At 35.3% G+C, this 23487-nt stretch overlaps 1 protein-coding gene across 5 annotated transcripts in view; it reads left to right on the top strand.

Moving 5' to 3' along the window:
* Positions 1–23487, top strand: part of LOC108977608 (CUGBP Elav-like family member 2) — a 184246-nt gene that overhangs the window by 59366 nt on the left and 101393 nt on the right. For all 5 annotated transcript variants that reach the window (XM_018947363.1, XM_018947362.1, XM_018947366.1 and 2 more), the window contains exon 5: positions 8083–8131. In XM_018947363.1, coding sequence (XP_018802908.1) covers positions 8083–8131 — 49 coding nt within the window. The remainder of the gene's footprint in view (positions 1–8082; positions 8132–23487) is intronic.

The raw sequence follows: 23487 nt of genomic DNA on the forward strand, positions 1-23487 counted from the left end.
GTATAAAAAATTAAAAAAAAGTTTATTATTAAGATAAAAATTCAAAAACTCAAGTTCGGAAAATTTAGCTATAAACGCTCGTATAGAATTATTAAAACAGTTTTAATAAAAATATCATAATTCAGAAATTTTAAATTTAAAAATGTTTATATCACAGTTTTGGAGTTTCTTAGAAAATTTTGTATTTTGATATAATATCGAGTTACTTCATTAATAGTTTTAACTCAAGCATGTAAATTCTGTAACTCGAGTTTAAAAAATGTGGGATTTTTTTTAAATTTTCTTAAAAAACTATTTTTATAAAGAAATTTAAATTTGTTTCTAATAATAAGAAAATAATTCTGAGACTGGATTTTTGAAAATTTTCATTTTAAATATTTTTTTTTTAATAGGATATGTAATTTGTTTTATTAAAAGGATAATATTTCGGAAATAATATTTTTAAAAACGTTCATATAAAAACTTTTCTTCATAGAAAATTTTAAAACCTTTCATTTTTATGATAATAATTCAAAAACTCAAGGAAGGATTTAAGAAAACTTAGATATAAAAACTTTTTCGTATAGGAAATTTCAAAATTGCTTAATAATAAGGTAATAATTCTGAAACACGTTTTGAAATGTTGCATCGAAAAAAAAACTTTTCGGAAACTTCAACAAAAAATTAAAAATTAGTTACAATTTTTGAAATTTTTAATGTCGAGGTTTAAAAAAATGTTTTAAATAAATTTTTTTTTTCTAAATTGTGATTACATAGGCCATTGCATCAAAAATGTTGTCAAAGAAATAATTTTGAAAGAATAATAAGGATTTTTTTTTTTTTTTTTTGTTGGATAACGTCAGCGATAAACTCTGATATTCGAGTCTAAAAAATTTTTGTATTTCTGTTTCCAAAATTATTTATTTTCCAAAGAAAAAAAATCCGAGTCCGTTCCGATTACTTAGACCCCAATGTTGTGGGAACGGCGTTTAAACTCGGCATAGCGGTTGCTTCTGAAGGTGAATCGTTGATATATAAGATATAACACTCCTTAGCTTTGTATATATTTAGAAATCAAAAGGGTTTTATATAAATTAAGTGAATCGACTCTCATCAATAGAGAGCAAATCAGGATATTCAGAATGCGCTGAATGTCTCTTTTTTGTGGTATCACAAATTCAAAAACATATTTAGCAAATATCTGAATAAAAGTTACGAAAAATATATCAACCGTCCAATATTAACGCTTTTCCACAGCTTTATTTCACCACAATATAAAATAACCATAAAATTAGCCATTAATTCCACTTAATGTTTGATTATTAATTGTTGGCTTAAATAGCACATTAGCAGTTAAGCAGTTTCGAACATATTTTGGTAATTAAATTAAATGTTTTTTCGAATCGATTTTTCCTTTCACCGGTACACAATGAGCACGGCACGTGCATTTGATGGTTCTATTGTTTAAAGTTTACACATATGTGTATATGCATGGGTGTGTGTATGTGAGTCAGTCAGCTTAACATACAATTCACATTTGACTGTCATTTCAGCTGTCATGCAAAAACAAAACTTCACTTTATTTGACAAACACAGTGTGACTTTTGCTGAGCGTAAATACTCCAATGCAATTAGCTGTCAAAACAGCATTTAAATTCAAAGTAAACAACCTGTGAAAAATCCTTTCAAATACTATAAGTGTGCATACACCCACCTACACACCTACACTTATATCGTATACAACTACATTCACAGCGCCAGACAGACAGAACGAGAGTCAGCTGCAGAGATTTGCTCCAGCGCCGGCACAGGTGGAGCGCTACGAAATTCATTTACATTTAACACATACGAATACAGCCATAGGCCATATGTGGGTGTATGTGTGAGTGAGCTTACGCCGAACCGAACACAAAAATAGTAAATACATTTGCCCAAATGATTTAAGCATACAACTGCCCAGTGGGAAAATTAGAGAAGATTAAACAAAGCATTAGTTAGGGTCTCTAGATGAAGCAGAACTTGCTGATAATAGTTAAAAGGTTGGATAGTGGAAACTCATTTTATACCCAGGGGATATTTTATGGTATTTTTATACTCACGAACAAAGTCAGAGTAAAATCAGGGGAGTGAGCAATCACTCAGAATGCCGACCGCCATTCGATTGCAGCTAGTTTCGGAATATCTGTTTTCACTAGAAATGGTTACAAGCTACTTCATTGTCAGACTCGCTTGAGTCTCGCTGGAAACTGCAAAGCTGATGAGCTAGCCAGACCCTGATCAGGTCATATCGGAATAAAACCGAATTGGCGTCTTGTATTCTAGTCCTAAACGAATGAACCACGTGTGCGCTTAGCAGCCTCTGACTAGAGTAGAACACCGGAGATCTTCTGAAGTACTTATCCTTAGGAAAGTTAATATTACCGAAACAATGGTGTGAGGTTATTACTGGACTTTGTCCAAAATTCATACATACGGTAAAGCTGTATGGAGGAGGGTGAAGTAGCCGTATCTGGGCACTTTCTCTTTCAATATTCATCATCTCGACAGTATGACTTCCGGTCTCAACAAATTTGTGATGGGCTCCATCCGCTTTGTCGATTTGTAAGCCCTTATGACATATATTATTTTATATAAAACATCGAGATACCGCACGAAGTTACGCAAGTGAAGTCTCTGTTGGAATCGACCAGTTAACCCAACCTAACCTAACCCTAGATAAAACTCAGTCTTACTAGCCAATAACACCAATATCGGAAGATAAATCGCTTGGATGGTGTATACGGTACATGTTCTTCTTTGAAGAGGACTGTGATAAAAAAATTTTTATGGAGGTAACAACTCGTTCTTTACTAGCTTCCATAGAGAAAGCTGAGACAGTTATCTTCTCAAAAAACCGCGTATAGCATATACTGCATAAACTATTAGGCATTAAATGCTTTTGGCTCTATGAATACCGCATTGGCTCATTCTGAATCCGACATCCGAAAGGGTTTCTGCATTAGTTTCGTCGAGAAAACATGGATTCAGTTATATGCACCATAGGCTTGGAAATGGTTGAATCAGTGGACCTCACTGGCCCACAGGCTGCGAAGAAAGCTAAGACTTTCCGGTCGACCGAAAATGTTGGCTCAACCGTTTGCCGAAATTCTTAAATTTTGGTAGTCCAAAAGCACTCTACTACTCACACTTTTTACGTCAACTCGATGCCGAATCGGATGTAAAACAGCCCCAATTAGTGAAGGAAGTCTAATACATGCCATCTCCACAACCGAATTGGTCCCAAAAGGTGCAAGCTGATTTGTCTTCCTTCACATTAACCAGATTTGGGAATCGCTGGATGAGGTCCGAAACGTCACTCAAATAGATCAAATGATGTAGTTACCCATAGCCATGGGTTTCAGATCGACAGTTGGGTAGAAAATGTTTGAGAACCGCTGGATCAAGTACACTGAACTATGTTTAATGAGACTCGCCAATATTTAAAAATTTCTTTTATTTTGTGGTCTAAATAATTCTTGACAGCACAAATAACTAAAACCTGTGTAAACTATAAAAGAGTTATTTCCACATCAGTTGCAAACCAGTTCGATTTCCTACAGGGTATATAGGCATTCGATAAGTGCAGCGTTATTTAGTTTGGAATCAGATGCACGGAAATAGTGAAAGCTGCACGACAAGTCTACGCCTGTCAGTTGCTTTAATGAACATTTTAGTTATTCCACACACCAACATACATACACACATACTTATGTGTGTGTGTGTTTGTGTTAAGAGTGCAGCTGATCCCAACAAAAGCGAAGATACAGCATTTCTACGCGGCAGCAACGTCATACAGCCACAGGATGAATTGATTTTTTCCGTTGACGTGCGAGAAAATGTCAAGCTTTTAATGCATGTTTGTCATTTCGATTATTTCAGGTAAATTAAGTAGCTCCAAGTACAAGCAACCACGTACCAACGTGTGTGTATGGCATCTATGTGTGTGTGTGTGTGTATTTGCATGCATTTAAATAATAGCACACATACATACACACTGCCGTGCTTGCGTTGCTATTTGGGTTTAATTTAACTCCGTAGTTAACGAGTGAGTCGGCAGCTGCTGGTTACTCACCACTCCAACCCATTCACACACATACACACACATAGCGGCTAGGTGAGCGTAAGCACAGGTACACACTCACACTCTCGCCTCGTGTTTAAGTGCAGTTGAGTGCTAGAACACGGACTCTCCAGTGCATAAAAAGGGATTGAAAATGACGCCACTTGGTCATGGCTTGTGACGCAAATGTGGGCGCTACCCGGGTATTATGCGAAGCTGACCATTGGTTTGCGCAATTACACGTGGCATTGCACGCACTCAATTTAGCACACACACACACCTACACACATGCATGCATGCAGATTGTCATACACATTCATCCGCACATATGGCATAGTGCCTGTGCTGCTATGGGTTTCCAAGGGCGCTAGGTACAACGTGTCGTATACGTAATGTTTGGTTTTTGTTTTTTTTGCAGGAAATGACAGCGGCTAAAGTCTATTCCACACCATATACTTCGATTTTCCATTAACAATTTGAATATGTAAATCTGTTTACAAAAACATTATAACAACGCAGGCACTCTACTTACTTAACACATGCTACATATATGTATGTATGGATGTACACGTTTGCCTGATTGTGTTTGTAGCGCTGTGCCATACGTTCTAAGTTTGTATGCGGTTATTTGCATACAAGTGTCGTACACTTACAATAGGATTATGCCCAGTAATTGAATCAACTAATTGCCTAGTCATTAAGCAAACACATAACCGACCTTTGAGTACATCTGATCAACGCTTGTTTATGTACTCACAAATCACCGCATATGTGTGCGCATTAGTATGTGTATGCGTATGCATTGGTGGCAAATGTGTTGGCATGCGATATGTTTACTTAACAACACAACCAAGAATATTATAAATTTCTAGAATAAACATTTCAAATTTAATTTAAAAATTTATAAAATTAATTGCGTTAAATAACAAGGCAATACAACTGAAATTGGTAAATATAAATGTCAGGATATTGGTAACAGAAATTATTAAAATTAAATTCATACTGAGTTTTTTAGTTGTAGATATGAAATTCGGCACACTACCTTTTCTCTCCATGATGATGCCCAAAAGCAAATTCTTATATGGAAAACCCTGTCATTTGACGCGATATCTTCACGAAATTTAGAATGGACTACTTTAGAAGGCAACGCTATGATATCTGAGGAATACATCTAGATCGACTACAATAGCACATAGTTGCCATACAAACTTAATGATCAAATACCTATCCTCCTAAGGAAACTTTTTTATTTAAAGAGGTATCTTCACGAAATTTGGCAAAGATTATTTTCACAGGCAAAGCTATGATAATAGCTAATTAGTTCTAGATCGGGCTTTTATAGTATGTAGCTGTCATACAAAGTGATCGATCGAAATCTAGTTCTTATATGGAAAACTTTTTCATTTGACAAGACATGTTCACGAAATTTCGAGTAACTTATTTTCAAATATAATGCTATTATACCTGAAGAAATTATCTAGATCGCACAACTATAGCATATCCCTGCCATACAAACTGAAATATCAAAATTCAGTTCTTATATGCAAAACTTTTTTATTTAACGAGATATTTTCACAATTTTTCATTTGGTGCTGACTATTTTCAAATAAAATGCTATGATGTCTGAAGAAAAGTTCTAGATCGGACTATTATAGCATATAGCTGCCATATAAACTGCATCCTTAAATGGAAAACTGTTTTTTTTTTTTTGGAGCAATATTTTCACAAAATTTAGTACGGATTACTTTCTAAGACAAGGCTACGATATCTGAAGAAAAGTTCTAGATCGGAATACTATAGCATATACATAATTGTCATATAAACTGTACGATCGAATACCTGTCCTTGTATGGAAATCTTAACCTTTTTTCTGTTCTCAAATGCTTATTACTTTCTAGCGCCAAAATTGGCAATTTTTCAAAATTTGCAATTTTTGTAAATTGCAGTTTTTCAATTTTTGGTTAAATATTCGTGTAGCCCTAACCCATTTCGCTCACCAAAAGTGTCACTCAGTTCAAAATTTGCACTTTAGCTGTCCTCGAAAACTGTTTCATAACCATGATTTCATTACTAACTAAGCATGGCTTGCCTACGTTTTCTTCGTAGTCATAATTTGCTGTCATCGAGCGCACACATTTTCCTTTTAATTGCCTTTGATTGTGCACATTTACGATGTGAGTTGCGAGAGAATTCGTTCGAAACGCTTTGTATTGTAAAGTAATCAGCCATTTGTTACTTCAAATAGAGCAACACCAATAGATAAAAGCAGTCCTTACGAAACAAAAGTAGTAGTGCACACTCACACACATACATGCAAATGTACTTGTCGACTCCTTTAGTGTGCTCTACGAGTCATAGCCTCAAACGAATGCATGTGTTGGCATACATGTGTTGTTGCATGTACTATAGACTAGAGATGGGAGGCTTTTGAATAAGAAATAGACTATGTTAAGAAATCGTCAGAAAAAACTACAAAATAACCAATGCAATTGGCTTTTGGCTTCGAATATTTAAAGATCATCCAGGACTTGATGCCAACAATTTTTACTCATTATCGATATATATCGGGAATTACGATAGATTTCGATAACACATATAATTGGACTATGAATGTTTTTTAAAAGTTTAAATTTTAATCTTGACCTTAATATTTATGGAAAATCCCCAACTTGTCTTTTTCGTTACTATCGATAATTTTTGATAACTTAAGATAACTTTAGATAACCTCTTCCGCAATTTTAATATCGAATAGGTTTTTGACATTACATATCTATAGAAAATGCGCGATTCTTTAGCTATTTATTATCGAAATATATTAAGCATTTTCGATTACTTTCGATATACAATAAGAACTTTCGCTTATTTTCGATAGCACAAATATTTCAACTTTATGAATATTTGTTTGACATTAAAAAACCATAAACAAAAGTAATGATACATACCGTTACTCTCGATAACATAACTCCTTTAACCTTGAATAAATAAAGAAAACAAAATTTTTTCCAAATTGATTAAAAAAATGCAATATTATTTATTAATCGGATTTTGGTAGCGAATCTACTACTTTCTCATTCTTCCTTATCGATATACATTTCGATAACTTTCGACAGAACATGCCTTTTGTTATTGATTGTTTCTGGAAAAAAATTTAAATTTTGATAATCAATATTTATTTTTTATTATCGATATATAACGTGACTATCGATAATTTCACCCCTTTAGAACTTGAATAATAATTGAATAAATATATATTGTTAACGAATTGATTAACAATATAATTTACTTTTATTTATTGGTTTTCAAAGCATTATAGCAAAGAATATTTCATTGTCACCTTTTTTCAAAAACTTACTCAACAGTATCGATTATTCAGACAGTATCTTTGACCTTACGCCTCATTTAGCCATATTGCCTTTAATAATACTTCCATTACACCAATCGATAACACAACACACATCACTATGGCAAACAGCTTCTGACTAACGCATAGCAGCTATGTTCATCAAGAGTCCACAAACATGCAGCGCTGTTAGACAGTGCATTGGCTGCTAAGTGGAAAAAGTAGTGGATGAAAAAGTAATCAAAAGCCTTTCAAAATGCCGAACTGATCGACTACTTTGGCCAATTGTGCTCTTCACGTGGTACACCTTTTATGAGAATGCAAAGAAATGGAGGGGGAGCGGGGTAGCAGCTGGCTTAGAGCATACAATTGGCGTTGTTATTGAGTTTCTGTTTGTATTCGGAGCGTTCGTCCGGCAGTCAATGGTAATGCTTGCATGAATGTGGAAAATGGAAGAATGGTGTTGTTACTGTTATATCATTGCTCCGTGCTTTTGTTGGTGTTGGTGTGGTTGTTGTGTTTTTTTTTTTTTTTTTTTTTTTTTTTTTGTTTTTTTTTTTTGTTCATACCAATCTGTGCTAATCCTTTGTAAAGTTTGCATTTACATTTGCGAATTGATTAAATCATTTTTTATTGGAATGTTTTTTCGTGTTTTTCTTTGCAGATGCATCATCCCATTCAAATGAAGCCGGCTGATAGCGAAAATCGTAATGGTAAGTTGTATATGGTATTTATTGTATTTGTAACTTTTTTTTTTTTTAAAGAGATCAAAGTAATAAATACTGAATTATAGTTGAGATTGTTCTCTTTAAAATCTTATCGTCATTTCTTATACATAATATTTTATATGCTGCTCTTATTAAAGAATATATTACTAAAAAATCTACTTTATGGAAAAGATGATTATGGCCTTTACCTTTTCAAATATTATGCAAGTTCCTAACATCGTAATTTTATTCAAAAAAATAGGAGTTTCCGTGCTTAAGGAAAACGGAATTGTCACATAAAATGATTTCTATGATATCAAAGAAGAAGCATAAAGAAAATGCGATTTGAGGCCTTACTTTTATCAAAAATTACGATATATAGTACATATGATCAATATTGTGTATTATTTCTTTACTTTCTAGACTCTTTCTGTTTTTGTTTCTGTCTCTGTCTCTGTCTCTGTTTCTCTTATTTATTTACCTTTTTCTTGCCGAAAGGATTCTTACTGAACTGTATTAATCACATGAAAATTTGTCTCCATTAGCTATGACATGAATTTCCAAAAAGAGTTGAAAAACCAACGGCCCTACATTTGCAAGAAAATAAGAGAAAGAGAGAATCTACTATGTGAGGATTTAACGATTCTATATTGCTGTTGCACATTCCTATTGTTACACACATTTTATATTGTACTCGGAAGAATACCGATCTTGACTGGCACAAAACAATTATCCGCTCCGGTGTTAAACGTTTTGGAAGCATATTTTCTATAATTCGCAAATATTCCTCTCTACGGTCTCTAGTGAGCCACATAAATTGGAATATGTTTTTAAACTGAAAAAACAAACTCTTTCATACCGACAATAAATATTAATACTCCAAACATCAAGTTCCTTAAACGACGTTTATCATATGTTTTATACAAGCACCTTCCATTAAGAGTTCTCTCCGTTCTCTCAGATTATTATTCGTCTTACTTGCATTATATGTATAGGCATTTGAAATGCAATATTTACACAGACCGCTTTCTACATAACCAACACCAGTTTGAGCTCATACACTGAGCTCTCAAGGCTGGCTGAGGTATGCCTTACTTCGTTATCAATGACGTCGAGTCACTTTGTGTTAAAGTTAGTTTGGCTGCCAAGGACGGAAAGGCACCCAAGTCCCACAATCAGTGTAATGGTATCAGATCAGTGATCATCCTGATTTAGACTACTAGATAGCTCGGCTTCGCGTGGGTTTGGCCAGCGCAGGGCTACTTTCGGTTCTTTCGACCCAGTAATGATCGTAAGCGGCCCTGGGAGGTCTTTGCTTTAAGTGAGGTTAGCTTCATCCTAGTTGTTGTTTTTCTATTTAACAGATAATTGCCTTATCGGCGTATCTGCTGATAGGTTGAGCATCGTACCGAAAGCCAGCTGTATGCCTCTGCACCATCTGTTTGGTTTTTGTTCGTCGATAGAGGACTTCACTTCTCATTTGCCTACTCAGTCCGAAGTAACATTTGTTGGCAAGAGTTATTCTGCGTTAGGTTTCCAGGATGAAGTTGTTGTTGGTGTCAACGCTGGTTCCAAGATAGACGAAACTATTTACGATTTCAATGCTATGACTGTCAACAGTGAGAGCCAAGTCCCGAGTGCGACAACTGTTTGCTTGATGACAGGAGATACTTCGTTCTGTCTCGCTTCCCTATCCAGTTTGGAGAAAACAGAACTAACGGAGCGGTTGTTGAGGCCATTGATATCAATATCATCGGCATACGATTATCCCGGGTTGGAGCTCAAAGTAAACGCCAACTTAGTACAGACCACAAAACGCTTTGCCGAATTATAAAATCTGATGTAGGAGTTCTTCTTTTATAGTTTCACAAAGGACTGCAAATAGTAATGCATTAATATTACTCACTGTTGAACCGAGGCCTTAATTGCACTATGTCAGAGCCTTATGCTTTCACTTAAAGTCCAATACGAGTTGGTTAAAGCAGAATATGTTGATAGTGAGGGATTTAAACAAAGCACTTTTCAGCGAAAACTCTCAAAAACGCCTTACATATTTCCATATAACAAATTTAATTACCGTTAATTTTAAGCCAACACTAATTGTAAAATTCCAATAAGAAGCCGAAACTTAATTACATATACATACGTATATATGTATGTATGTTGCTGATATTTCCTCATACCAACCATTGCAATTGTTCGAAATTATACTCCATATTTCGCAATTGTTGCATACGTATGAGTCCCTGTGTGTGCACTTAAAAGCTCGTTAAAATATGCCGAAATATTTCACAGTCGTAACAGTCAAAATGAGAGAAATTTCAATATCATTTCTTAGCAATAAACCGGTTTTGCCTGCCGCCTTTGCGAAATGTTCGGCAATTTCGCAGTTCGAGCCTTGAATTCGTGTTTATCTGCGAAACGATTCCAATAAACATTCCCAAGTATCACTGATATGCCGCATGCCAAACACTAACACAAACAACAAAAGCAACAACAACTGCAGTAGTCAACGGGTAGCAATAAGTTCAAAAGTATGCGCTGCCATGAAAACGGCCACGTACAAGTAGTAACATATTTGATAAGGATGTCTATATAGGAATACAATGCGTTGCGTTCGTGAATATATTTTCGATGAGCGGTATGTGTTTGAATATTGGAGCAACAGCCAGACGCAATCGTATCCACATAAAGCTAGAGATAAGAACAATTGGAAGTAGTGAATTCTAGAATATTTTTGTTATATTGCTAGAATTGTAGTACTTATGTAAGTAAAATTGGTGGCAACAAAATTAATTTTTCATTTCCTGAGATGAATATTACTTTCTCATCTCCATCTCAATCCACCATCTCAAATAGCGATAAATTCAGCACAAATATCTGTCTTTAGCTTGTTAATGGTTCGAAGTTAACTGATGCCTTGAATGTTCTGTCCATGCCTTCTTAATAAAAATTGTACTGGAAATTTTTTTGTAGAAACTGAAAAGTTTGGTTCGAAATGTGCCATATGTAGCTCGCCGTCTTATTGAAACCATTAATATACTTTTCATCTATTTGCGAGCAAACATTATTGACTCGAGAGCGGTCGATATAGATATTAGTCACATCATTTTATTTTTAAAAGTCTTCCTCAGTGATAATTTTTTTGCAGAATGCTATTGTTTTGATCTATTCATCGCACAACCCCTATAAGGAATGTTTCGCCTTCTTACTTTAGCTCGCCTTCAAAGGGATGTTCTTTGACTACCCAGACGATACTTGGTCTAAGAGCGAAAGTCGTGAGCGTTCATAGAACTTTGCTCTCTTCCATGAACTTCTACATGTGACTCCATCCTCCATTGCTATCACTCACTTTAGGTTCATATGAAGTCATTTCAACGATCTCGCATAGTTGGATTTTCTTTATCCCAGGGTAGGTTTAGTTAGATTCTATAGCTGATATTAAAGGAAAGGATTGCATTTGTACTGTTATGTACAGGTTTTTGAGAAGGAACGACTTTAATTAAGCGGACAAATCTAGTGAGCACTTAATAAGTCGGCTTATACTTTCTACTTCTAATACAGCTTGCTGTCGGTATCTTGCACACCTGTATGTCGAAATCTGTGAGATCTGAACTGGTTTATCTGTGATTTCGGCGATGCAGTCGAAAAGCAAGTATTTTAGCAAGTCAAATTTTTCCAAGCAGCATTTAATATTGGCATTTGAATGGGTTGACCATATAAGCTTACTGGGTAGACCTGTTAGAACTACTTCAACTTGGAAAAGTCGAACAACCTTGCTGAAGGTGAAAGCTTCAGTCGTCCGCTACGTCAGCTTTTAAAATAGGCCTTTGACTAGGTTTATAACCATACTGTGTAGACCAAGGAGTTCTAATTTTAACTAGAGAGAGTCAAACCTTGCTGAAGGCGCAGAGTAAAGGCCAGACGGATATTGCGACCATGTCAGTACTATTGCTCAGCGCTCAGCAAGCTCCCCTATTTCAACACGATTTCTGGGTTTGAAGTGATACCTATTTAGAAATAAACTATGCTGAGCTATTCAAAATATTTCAGTTGGCTGTACATGCCGACTAAAGAACTCTATACATGCATAAGCAATAACTTTATACATTGTGACAGAAAGCATCCGGAAATTGATTCAGTTTTATCAAAAATATAAGCCTACGAGTGGTACAAAGCCTTCGACCTTCAATGGTCGAGAGAACGTTGAAGACATGCCTTCTTCAAATGGTGATGGCAAGATATTTTGATGGATATTTTGGGTATGAAACGCATCTTGCTCGAAAATGTGCCATATCAAAAAGACTCTGAAATGAACTCGTTTAGACTTCCAGTAAATCCGTTCCTTAAAGTATCCACTCTTATGAGGGCTTATATTAGCACAACTGTACATATAAATGTGCTCATATCTACGTAAGTTACACTAACCAGTTAAACAATAGACACCCTCGCATACGCTTGTTACAGAAAAACGATAAAGTTGATGGGATGCAAACCGGGAACAAGTGCTTATCTTTTACAATCTTGCCTGTTGTCTTCTGCTGCAAAAAGTATGCTACACACAGCAAATGCTTTTACATGCCAACTACATATATGCTGTGTACTATACTTGTATAACTATAAAAATCTGTCTGTATATATTATAGTACTTACAAACGCTGCTCATGCGATGTTTGCCAGTATCGCGCAGCTGAGCTAACTGGCAAGCCAATACTGTTATTGACCAGCAACTTTACAACAGTGAATAATACATACTACAAGTATATAGATATGTATTCGTTGCGATGTCGATGCGTATACTCCACAGTGGCCAACAACCGCCATTAGTGAAACGCCAGAGACTTGAAGCAACACTAAAGTCAATGCAACTATAATATTTGCAGGAGCAGTTTGTGCCACATTGTTGTAGTTAACCACACTAACGGTTGTTGTAGGAAAGTTTGCACGTAAATGACTACTCTTGTATATATAATATGTAAAGGGGTTTTTTCTAGACATGTGGTTGCAAGAAAAAATAAAACCAGATAAGCTATAGCTTTGTTAAAAAGATAAGAGTTTGCCTTTTTATTTCGCTTGGAAAAATTACAGCCTAGAGACCCTGTTTTCGACCACTTTTTCCCGTCATTGATGTCAGCAATAACGCGCTCTCTAATCCCTACCTTTCCATTACGTCCGTTACCTGAGACCTATCTTCGTAGACAAGCGCCATCACATTACCTCAAAATAAATAGCTCAGCCTTTCAGTATCGCATGATCTTGGAACCTATGACAAAGGCCCACAACGCGAAATAATACCTTTACCAAAAGTTTCGTTCAATAAATTAATGGTTTCGTTGGCTGTATGGCACGTAGCGCCATGTTGTGGGAATCAAAGCTTTTGTACATCAATACTTTCCAATTCAAGAACGGAATAGGCTTTGTGCTTGGCTCCATAGCTCCATAGATTTAACTTCTATTCTACAAAAAAAATCGAAAATCTAATCTCTGTAAATCTCTCTAAATAAGCTCTTTTTTCCGACTTCACAAAGAACCGATATGCGCTTCTCCGAGTCCCGAAATCTAACATAACATAAGCTTGCCGAATATTTAACATAATTGTTAAAAACTTTTTGAGTTAGACTAAAGTAAAATACATTCCTAACAACAACCCAAGAATCACCAAATATATTTTAAAAACCCACAAACATCAAGTTCGTGCAAACTACGTCATACACCCGCACCATATACTATATATAAACACGCTTACTCCCGCGCAGCCATTTAAAACAATCATTATGCAACAACGTTTTCTCTCACTTCCTTTAGCCGGAATTTCTATTTCTTCCGTGTGTTTCCGTTAGTACAAGGACCCAATACTACACTTTTATTATTATTGTTATTGTAATAGTTATCGCTGCTGTTGCAGTTGTTGCATATTTATTTAACGGCGCATTTTCAAAATAACCTTTACAAGGCAAACGTGCGCAAAGTGTGGAATCTTCTGCTGGCCAGATATGTAATTACACATTCGTTTAAGTATGCGTGCCCGAACACGTGTAAGTCAGTGTATAATTACGTTTTAAGAAGACGTGAGCGCTTTGGAAAATATGTTTACGCTTTTATTGAGTGGCAATGTGGGATTTGCGGTGGCTGCTTTGAAATGGACGGCTGGGAAATTGCTGCGCATTGATGAGAAATAAGGGAAATGTGCGTCTTCGTAAGATTTTATGTGATAACTGTAATTTGTGTATACATATATATATGGAACAGTGCTTGGGTATAAATGTAATCAGGCCTCTTCAAAAGGTATTTTCCAGGTCAATACTAACATCAAGGTTCATGGACAATATCGATAGTATTCACGAATTCAGGAGTCATAAAAATACGCATTTTCTTTATCACTATATTTTCATTCTTCGACGGCAGAGAATGACGATCTGGTTATAAGCTCAAAACCGCGAAGTTTTATCACCTATCCTAGATGGTGAATAAATCAAAATGTCTTAGATAGAATATAAGCATAGCACTTTTGAATTTTTATAAAGAATCATTTTAGAAGAGTTGACTCACAAAAATTAACTGGTGAAGACTTAGATAGAATATAAGCCTAGCACTTTTGAATTTTTATAAATAATTATTTTAGAAGAGTTGCCTCACAAAAATTAACTGGTGAAGACTCAAATCGGATTAAGAATTTCCTTATTGAAACTATATCCTCAACAATCGCCAGCAGTCAAAAAGACGTTAGAAGAAAGTATTATCCGTATAAATATTTACAGGTTGAAGATAGTGTTGAATTTTGTATTGAACTAATATGTACCCGAGAAATTGGTCTAAGAGTAGTAATACCAGCGCTTAAGTAAAGCTACGAAAAATACAGCAATAAGTTACCTAATGTTTTTCAGGAAGAAAGGAGTTGCCACTATCAATGAAATTAAACCCTTATTAAAATGTTTGCAAGTTTAAACCCTTAAGAGAGTTTTAGCGAAAAGGTTTGGGTTTTTAAAAATTTTCGCGCAGAGTTGCCTCCCTTCTATGCAAATAAAATTAATAATACTATAAAATGTGGGCAAGCACAAAACTAATAGCAGAACTTACCGGAAAGTAATAGATAAGTCTTGAATTGCATAAAATTTTCCAGTAGGGATGCCAGATATTTTTTTAAAGATACTGAAAATATTGCAGGATCTGTGCAACACTAGAATGAGTAAAAAAAACCTATAAAAAAGTATTAAGAAGATCATGAAATTATTAAAATTTTCGAATGGAGTTGCCACATATCTATAAAAGAAACTAGAAAACAACGAAAAACATAAACAATCATAAAGCATTGCTTATAACTTACGGAAATGTGGAAGGAACTTAATAATACTTTCGAGTACAGTTGCCACATATTTATGTAATGAAACGGAAAATATTGTAGAATCTGCCTACATTTAGGTAACGGTTAAGAAAAAATATGGTAAAATTATTATAAATTTTTTAAATTCTCGAATAGAGCTGCCACATATATATAAAGTAGATCAGTAAACAATAAGAAATATGTGCAATTACAAAGCATTGAGAACACTTTAAAAACCGAATTGTGAAGGAAGGTTCTAAATTGCCACAAATTTTGCAGTAGGAAAATAATGACCGATTGCCAAATCTATAAGAATACAAAGCGTTCACTTAAATCTATACAAAGATATTGTAGAAATTTTGAGTTTGCATGATTTATGAAATGGGTTGTCACCTTTCGTAGAGCACTGTTAATATTGCGAATTGTATTGTGTTCACTTAAGCGCATAATGGTGGCTTAAAACACATCAGAACTTATTAGGTAAACCATGAATTTTTACAAATTTTTAAACAGGGTTGCCACTTAAAAAACAATGAAATACAAAAAATTCCAATATGTGTGCGAAAACATTTTGAAACGGTAATTAATTTGGAGAACTAAATTTTTTTTTAATTCTGGAAAAAGGTTGCCACTTAACTGTCACGAAGTACTAAAAACATAAGCAACAAGGGTATAGCTAGCCAGCACATTCTTAAAAAAGTATTGTTAGAGAATTTTTATTAAACTTTTTTTTGTTGTTGAGAGTGGCCAACTATCATAAAAAGTGTGTGTCATATTGCGTAGTATTGTCCAATCGCTTATTTAAGCTTACAAATAGTTAAATGCAAATTATTTGAAGAACTAGACCGTGTAGACACCCGTTCTATTTAAAAATAAAAATAAATAAGACTTTTATTTTGAAATCTCTATATATTAAATTTATGTACCTCTTAAGGTACCCTGCATTTTTAGAAAAAATTTGTCAATTCCATCAAAGTTAAGCAAATTTTTATTCATGATCACCTAAACTCTTATGTAAATATACATATACACAAGCATTTCAAGTGTAAACATTTCGAAAACATCAACGTTGAAACTTTGCTGTCAACCGCTAAATTAAATACTAATATATCACTTTAAATTGCGCCAAAAGTGAATCGCACCAATGACATCACACGCATTAGCGCGCCGAAAGCAGCTGCCACATATGTATGTATATGCGCTCATGGTCAGAAGAATATAAACGAAACATTTAAGTAGCGCCAAGCGGATTTTGTGGACCTACATAAATTTTCAATGTGTGCATATGTTTGTGTGGATGTGTTAACATATATTATTATAAGTTAGTGACTATGTTTTTAAGCATTATTCTTTTCAAAACAGCTTTCAACGCAATAGATCATTGCACATACCATATAGTAGCATTACATACATATTTATATATATGTCAGCTTATATAGCGGTGTATATGACATTTTCCTTCATATATGAATGTATAAGCGTTTTTCGCTAAAAACTTTTCGAAATAACCAAATTAAATGCGGATGTTGAGCGCTTCAGCGCGCATTGACAAACTGCCAACTTTATGAAAAAACACAAATATATGCTATATGCTATGTTTTATGTACCTACAGATGTATAAACATACTATATGTATTGCAGCCGCAAACTTTTTGCGAGTTTTGTTTTGTTTTGTTTTTTTTTTTGTTTTTGTTTTGTGCATATAGCAAATTTTAATCAGGCAAATTAAATGCCACAAATGCTGTTTTCACGTTGTTGTATTGTTGTTGTTGTAACGTTATTGGTGCTTTTTTCCCTTAGCGCACTTTACGGCATGTTGTTGTTGTAGTTTTCACGTTTAATTAATTGAAAATTGCAGCATGTTCGCTGCGTCGCGTCGTCGGCAATAACACCTCTGTGTTGCGCCGCAACGCCCTCAAAATAAACGCCCACACGCGCGCGACGCACGACGCGCCGGCAAACAACGTCGCCAAAGTTGCTGTTGATTTTGCGCTTAATCGCCAACTGAACGCGTGATAAGCGCAAATTAAGCATATAAAATCATAGCCACACGCTGCGGCCGCCGCCGTCGAACCCGCGCAGCTGCCGACAACAGCAATTGCATACGCGCGCATGCACTCATACATACTTTCACGCATTCTCACACGCATATATTTGAATATGTGTATAAGTGCGCGCACATCTATGCCTGTGTGTGTGTTTGGGTGTGTGTTGCGCACTGTAAGCATATTTATTTATTTTTCCCGCTAATTAGTTCCTGCTGCCATGTTTAATGAATGACTTTATTAAATTTTAAATCAACAATTGTCGGCGCATTAAATCAATCACTAAATAACGGCTTCACCACTTAAATTTGCCGCTATCGCGCCAGCCTGCCTGCGCACCACGCCACGCCGCGTCCTTGCGCTCGTGTCGTTCGCGTGCCAAATTATGCTGGCGCACCGTTTGCGCCGGCAATGGGGAATGAGGAACGGTGCTTGCAAATCATTAGAGGCATGCAAACATTTGTTCTCTGTTAGGGGGCAATTAATTATGAGCAATTTGAAGACGCCTTTCGGGACGTGCTGGCTCTAACAAATCTTTGCTGTGCACACAAGCACACATTCATATAAGCAAATTCATATAAATTTCCGAATATATGCACTTGTACAAATGTGTCTGCGTGTGTGTGAGACATAAGTGATTTTCATATGGTCGGTGGTTGTAATTCATATAAAACAATTTTAGCGTAAATTAAGTGCGGATAATTAATAAAACCAACTTAGAAGAAATAAGAACACATATGTACGTAGTAGATATTGCTTGCATATGTACCACTCTGGCCAAAAAATAGTAGCACTTTGTTGATAAATTTAAAATTCTTAATTTACTCCTACATACATTTGTGCCAATATTTTTTCAAATCCTCGGAGTCAAGTCAATTTCCGAAACCGCATTCAAAGGCGCGTTTCACTTTTAATGCCTTCAATTGGGTCAAAACGGTTTCCCCGAAGCCATAGATAACTTGATACGTGTCTCTTTGGTTCTAGGGAGAGCTGTCAAACCTCGCATTTTTTATAACTTTTGCCAATGATGCCACTGCTGAAAAATATTATATTGGGCATTTTATAAACAACTTTTGGGTATTTTGCAGTTTCCACATTACCACTGAGGTATGCAAATAGCTAACTGCTGGTTGACGGGACCTTGATTGTGTTTTGTTGCCAGCTCAGAAAAAAAAATCAGGGTTCGCTGCCAGCTGACAAACGAGAGAGCAAGAAAATAGATTCTGATTCATCTATGCCAGAGCGGTATTTGGTGCTTTCTGAATAGACAGAAGTCAGGCGGATTAACATAATATATATATGGCGAGCTCGGTAGTTGCAAATTTTGCGAATAGCTCACGAATGATCATTCCAATATGCCAAGGTGTATTATCGTGGTGCAAAAATTAAAAGGTGTCGGCCCATTCCGGTCTCCTTTTACTAAAGCAGCTCGATAATCGCAGAAAACTCTCAACATGACCTTCATTTCTGAACTGCTTTGATTTTTTCAGCTTGGACACACCTTTGCCACGATATTCGGCCGAGCGATAGCTGTTCCCCGGTCGCAAGCATCAATCCAAGACTCATCGCCAATAGTAATAGGTTTCATGACATGCTGATACGTGGAAGGAATCTTGCACAGACGATAACGCGCCGCTGTTTTTTTTTATTTATTTTTTTTTTTTTTGAAAGAAAATTATTGATTTTGAAACCAATCGTGGTTTCACTTTCCTTAGGTCGAAATGATCTTTCAAAGTGGTTTCCTTCTGTTATTTCAAAGATGCTGGCAGATCTCTAACTGTTAATCATCGATTCTTAAGCACCAATTCCTTTATTTTCTTAGCGTGTTGATCATCAGTTGATGTTGATGGCCATCCTGGACATGGTTCGTCATCAACGCCTTCTCGAACCTCTTATTTGTACCAAACGAAAACACTTGTTCGCGACAAACTAATAGCACCGAAACCCTTTTCCTATATTCGGAACGTTTCGGCATCAGAAATTTCATTCCGTACACGAAATTTAATGAAACTTCTTTGTTGAGCCCACTCCACACTATGCCTCATGATATGTGAAAAAAGTTAGTGTAGAATAAAAATTTCTAACAAAAAAAAAAAAATCATCATAAAAGCAGGTCAGATTACCTATTGATCCCTTAAATAATTTCAGACAACTCAAAAATCGCCGAATGCACTTTATGTACTTCAGAAAGACAAGAATTTGTCTTTATTTGGATTTTAAGGTTGGTACAACTATCTTTAAGTGAGAAAATTTTTTGTCGCCTTTTGAAATGAATAAAGTCTATAAATAATTCTATAAAATAATATAGAATCAAAAACATTTTTCAACATTTAAAACAAGGAAGAAATGGTCCAGCAACGATATCTGCAGCTTCATTTTAAAACAAGTACGGACCCATCAGCTCATCCATCAGACCACAAACCACACCAAACTGTCAATTTTGGTGAAAGTAACGGTTGTTAATGATTGATTTGTGGACTTTCTTCACACCAGAATTGACATATTTTTTTGTTTACCGCACCACTGAGATGAGAGTAAGCCTCATCGGTGAAGGCAATTTTCTTAAAAAAAATCGTTATCGTTGTTAAGTTGTTACAAGACAAAATCAGTAAATTCACGACGCTTCCGGAACAATTACTGGCTCGAATCTTTCTCAAAATCCACTAGGTTTTGGTTTGAGACATTCCCAATTCCGGTCGGTAGATAGCGTGTCTCCAATAAGGGCGCTACTCGTCTTCACTTCTGTGAAAAGAAGTTAAAGATAAAAGTTGCTAAATTGTACCAGCAGAATGCTTTCAAAGACTGGAGTTAAATAATATTATCTTCATTGAAGAGCATTATATCTTCTAGCAATGTAGAGCTCACCACCCAGCAGTGACTGAAAACCAACATTATGGCTACATATAATTGACCGTCTGGAAACCAGCTTTGAATCCCTTGGACTTCCCACTTAAGTTTGTCACCATTATGTTCCATATTTTCCATTGTAAAAATTTTCAAGATATCCTGAGAGGTATCTTTCGAATTCCATCTAATTCTAGTCAAATTAATCCTCTAGAGACTGGTCTAGGAGCTTCTTTGAATATTCGAATATTTCGACTATGTTATGAGCATGACTTTTGAAAAGATGTACTTTTTCCTTCAGCTTTCCTTCCAAACTGTCTTAAGGAATTTTCAAAACAATCTATCATCTCTTATCAAGTTTTAATCAGTTATGTTTATTCAACTCCTGGCAAGCGCTGCCGAAACTAAAATATTCACAAAAATTTGCTAAAATCTCTAATTGGAATTATTCCATACGTCTTAAATGTATAATTCTAGCCTTAGTATTCAATTATTTAGTCCCACCCTAATAGCTTAAAACAAAACATCTTAAACAAAAGTGAATTGAGTGATATCAGCACTTGACTGCAGTTCATATATCTATGTATACATTCACCTACGTACACCAACAACAGCGCCAGCGCACGTGTGTCATTCCATCAATTTCATATAGCATATTCATATATTTTAATAAATGCAGTGACGTACAAATATATACATATATGTATATATGTAATCACCTGTGCGTTAACTCTTCACTACACACTCCCACAACAAGCAGCTGATCGAAGAGTCAAAACAAAAATGCTTACAAATTTTAAGAGAAACCATGTGAGAAGATTCTTTATATGCACAAAGAGCATGCAGGTAAAGTTGCCACATAACTCGAAAGCAAACCTTCATAACTGAAATAGCATCATTAGAAGCGGTTAAAAAATTCAAATTTATTAGAATAACGGCTTGAGCCTTTAATTCGCCATTTCTATGCCCGTGTCAGCGCTCTTGTCGAAAAAAAAAAATTTGTCAAGCTGATCGCTATCTCCGAAGCTAACAAGTTTTGTCGAAAAATCGACCGTCGCAAAATTTAACTCTAAGATGAGTCTTATAGTGGGATTCTGTAACCAGTCTCTAGTCTCCATTTGAGACATTTTGTGGTAAAATCTCAATTTATGACTAGTTACTATTCACTAAACAGTCTCTAGCTTTAGTTTCAAAATATTGCCTCAAATTTGAGACCTGGTAGTTAGCAAGTCACGAAACCAAAAAGAACTCTTGTCTGCCATTTTGAATATACTGAATAGAGATCACCATAGATATTAATCGATTGTCGCTTTTTATATTTTGTAAGCAACTCAATCACGAAAAGGTTAAAATGAATAAATTTTACATAAATTTCGTTAATATTATGAAACAGTGTTAACATATATTTTTATTTTTTATTGATAATTATGTTTTTTGACTATGTTATAGAAAATTYAATATTTGTTGTCGACATATTTATTTTCATTCAAGTATAAAAACATCTCTGAATAATGAAATGTAATAGAGTTTGTGACTATCACTCACAGAATAGCAAAATCGTCTCAAGTCTCAAAAATTGTCTCTGTCAAATTTAGAGACTTGATACTGTATCACAGTACAGAATCGCACGGTTAGTTTCAATAAGAAAATCCATAATGTAAACATCAAACCTTAGTAAAAAAACCTTGTTAAAAAATTGTGAATTCACAAAAGGCCTCAAAACGGACGAGAAAATATTGGTTATGGTTCAGACGTCAAAAAAAAAATTAAAATACCTCAAACTAACGTCTTTGAAGCATATATTTTAACTACTTACATTTGTCATGGGCCCTGAAAGTATTCAATATTTTTAGCTTTTCGCAAAATAAACAGAGAGTACTATTTATTGATATATTAATCACGTGATCGTGACGATTATTGCAATGCCAATTTCAATGTCAAGAAATGAAGTTATTCTAGACTTATGTCATGCATTTCAACGTTTTCACTTTAAAGCATTTATATATAAGTATGAACCGTTATTACTGCCATCAAAAACCATAAATTATTATATTTTTGACATTTGGCAACCACAACACCACCATTAATGTGATCAACCTGCGACAGTATTTGGCTGCGCTCTCGCTCTCTTCGTGTGCTATTCATTGATCAATTACGGCGAGCGGCATTGCCAGAGCGCAACAAAACAGCGCCATACGTAGTAGTTAACGTTGCGCTCCAGCGACATCAATCAAGTAACGACAGCGCCAAAACAAACTAAATAACAAACACCGACAATACAAAAGCCAACAACTACCGGCATAAGTGAATACCAGTGGGAAATATTTGTATAACACGTATCTACATATGTATATACCATATACACATAGGCATATTTGTATGTACGTATGTCTGGCTGTCGTTAGGCAAGCTTGTATGCTCGTATGGATATTGCAGGTTTCTACGTTCGATCAGTTTCGATGCGCAATCGATGTAAGTGCGCCATCAGTGACGGTACTTGACGGCGGTACGCTATAGATTTTAATTCGAATTCGTGTCGGATGTGCTGTTCTACAATTTGCTGTGTTGTTATTGTAACGCGTTGCGCTCTGTTTTATTAGAATTGCGGATGCGTTCGGCGATTGATTGAATTAAACGCGCAGCGAAGCTCTAATTCTCAACGAAAAGTGTTGGTTTACTTTAATTAATTTTGAAAATAGTTTTAAATTTATTGTGCAATTGTTGTGGCAGTGTGTTGCGGCAATAGTAATGCAGCAATGTTGCTGTGACATATTTACTATATGCAAGTTGTTGCCTGTGTCTCTTGTGATCTCCTATGTGTCGCACTCGTGATGAACGCGCTGCGCCCGCGTACTATGTGTTGTCGTGTGTCTAATTTTTTTGCTGAAGTTTTTGTGCAACTTTCTGTAAAAAAAATACAACAATTGGTGCATACAATGAGCGAACTAATGTTGTGTGTAGATTTCCCAGCATTATCTGTGGAGTTCTCTCAACAACGTAGGCGAAGCGACTGCTCAAATAATTGGAGTTTTTGGTGTTATTTTGTTTGTATTGTTGTTGTTTTGGGGGTTTATCCAAATTTTGCATATAATTATTTTTTTTTAACGTACACATATGTTTTTCTTTTTACTATTTTTCTTTTTAAGAATTTT

Source organism: Bactrocera latifrons, unplaced genomic scaffold, assembly GCF_001853355.1.
Source record: "Bactrocera latifrons isolate USDA-ARS-PBARC rearing strain unplaced genomic scaffold, ASM185335v1 scaffold_92, whole genome shotgun sequence".
In the NCBI taxonomy this organism is placed as follows: Eukaryota; Metazoa; Arthropoda; class Insecta; order Diptera; family Tephritidae; genus Bactrocera; species Bactrocera latifrons.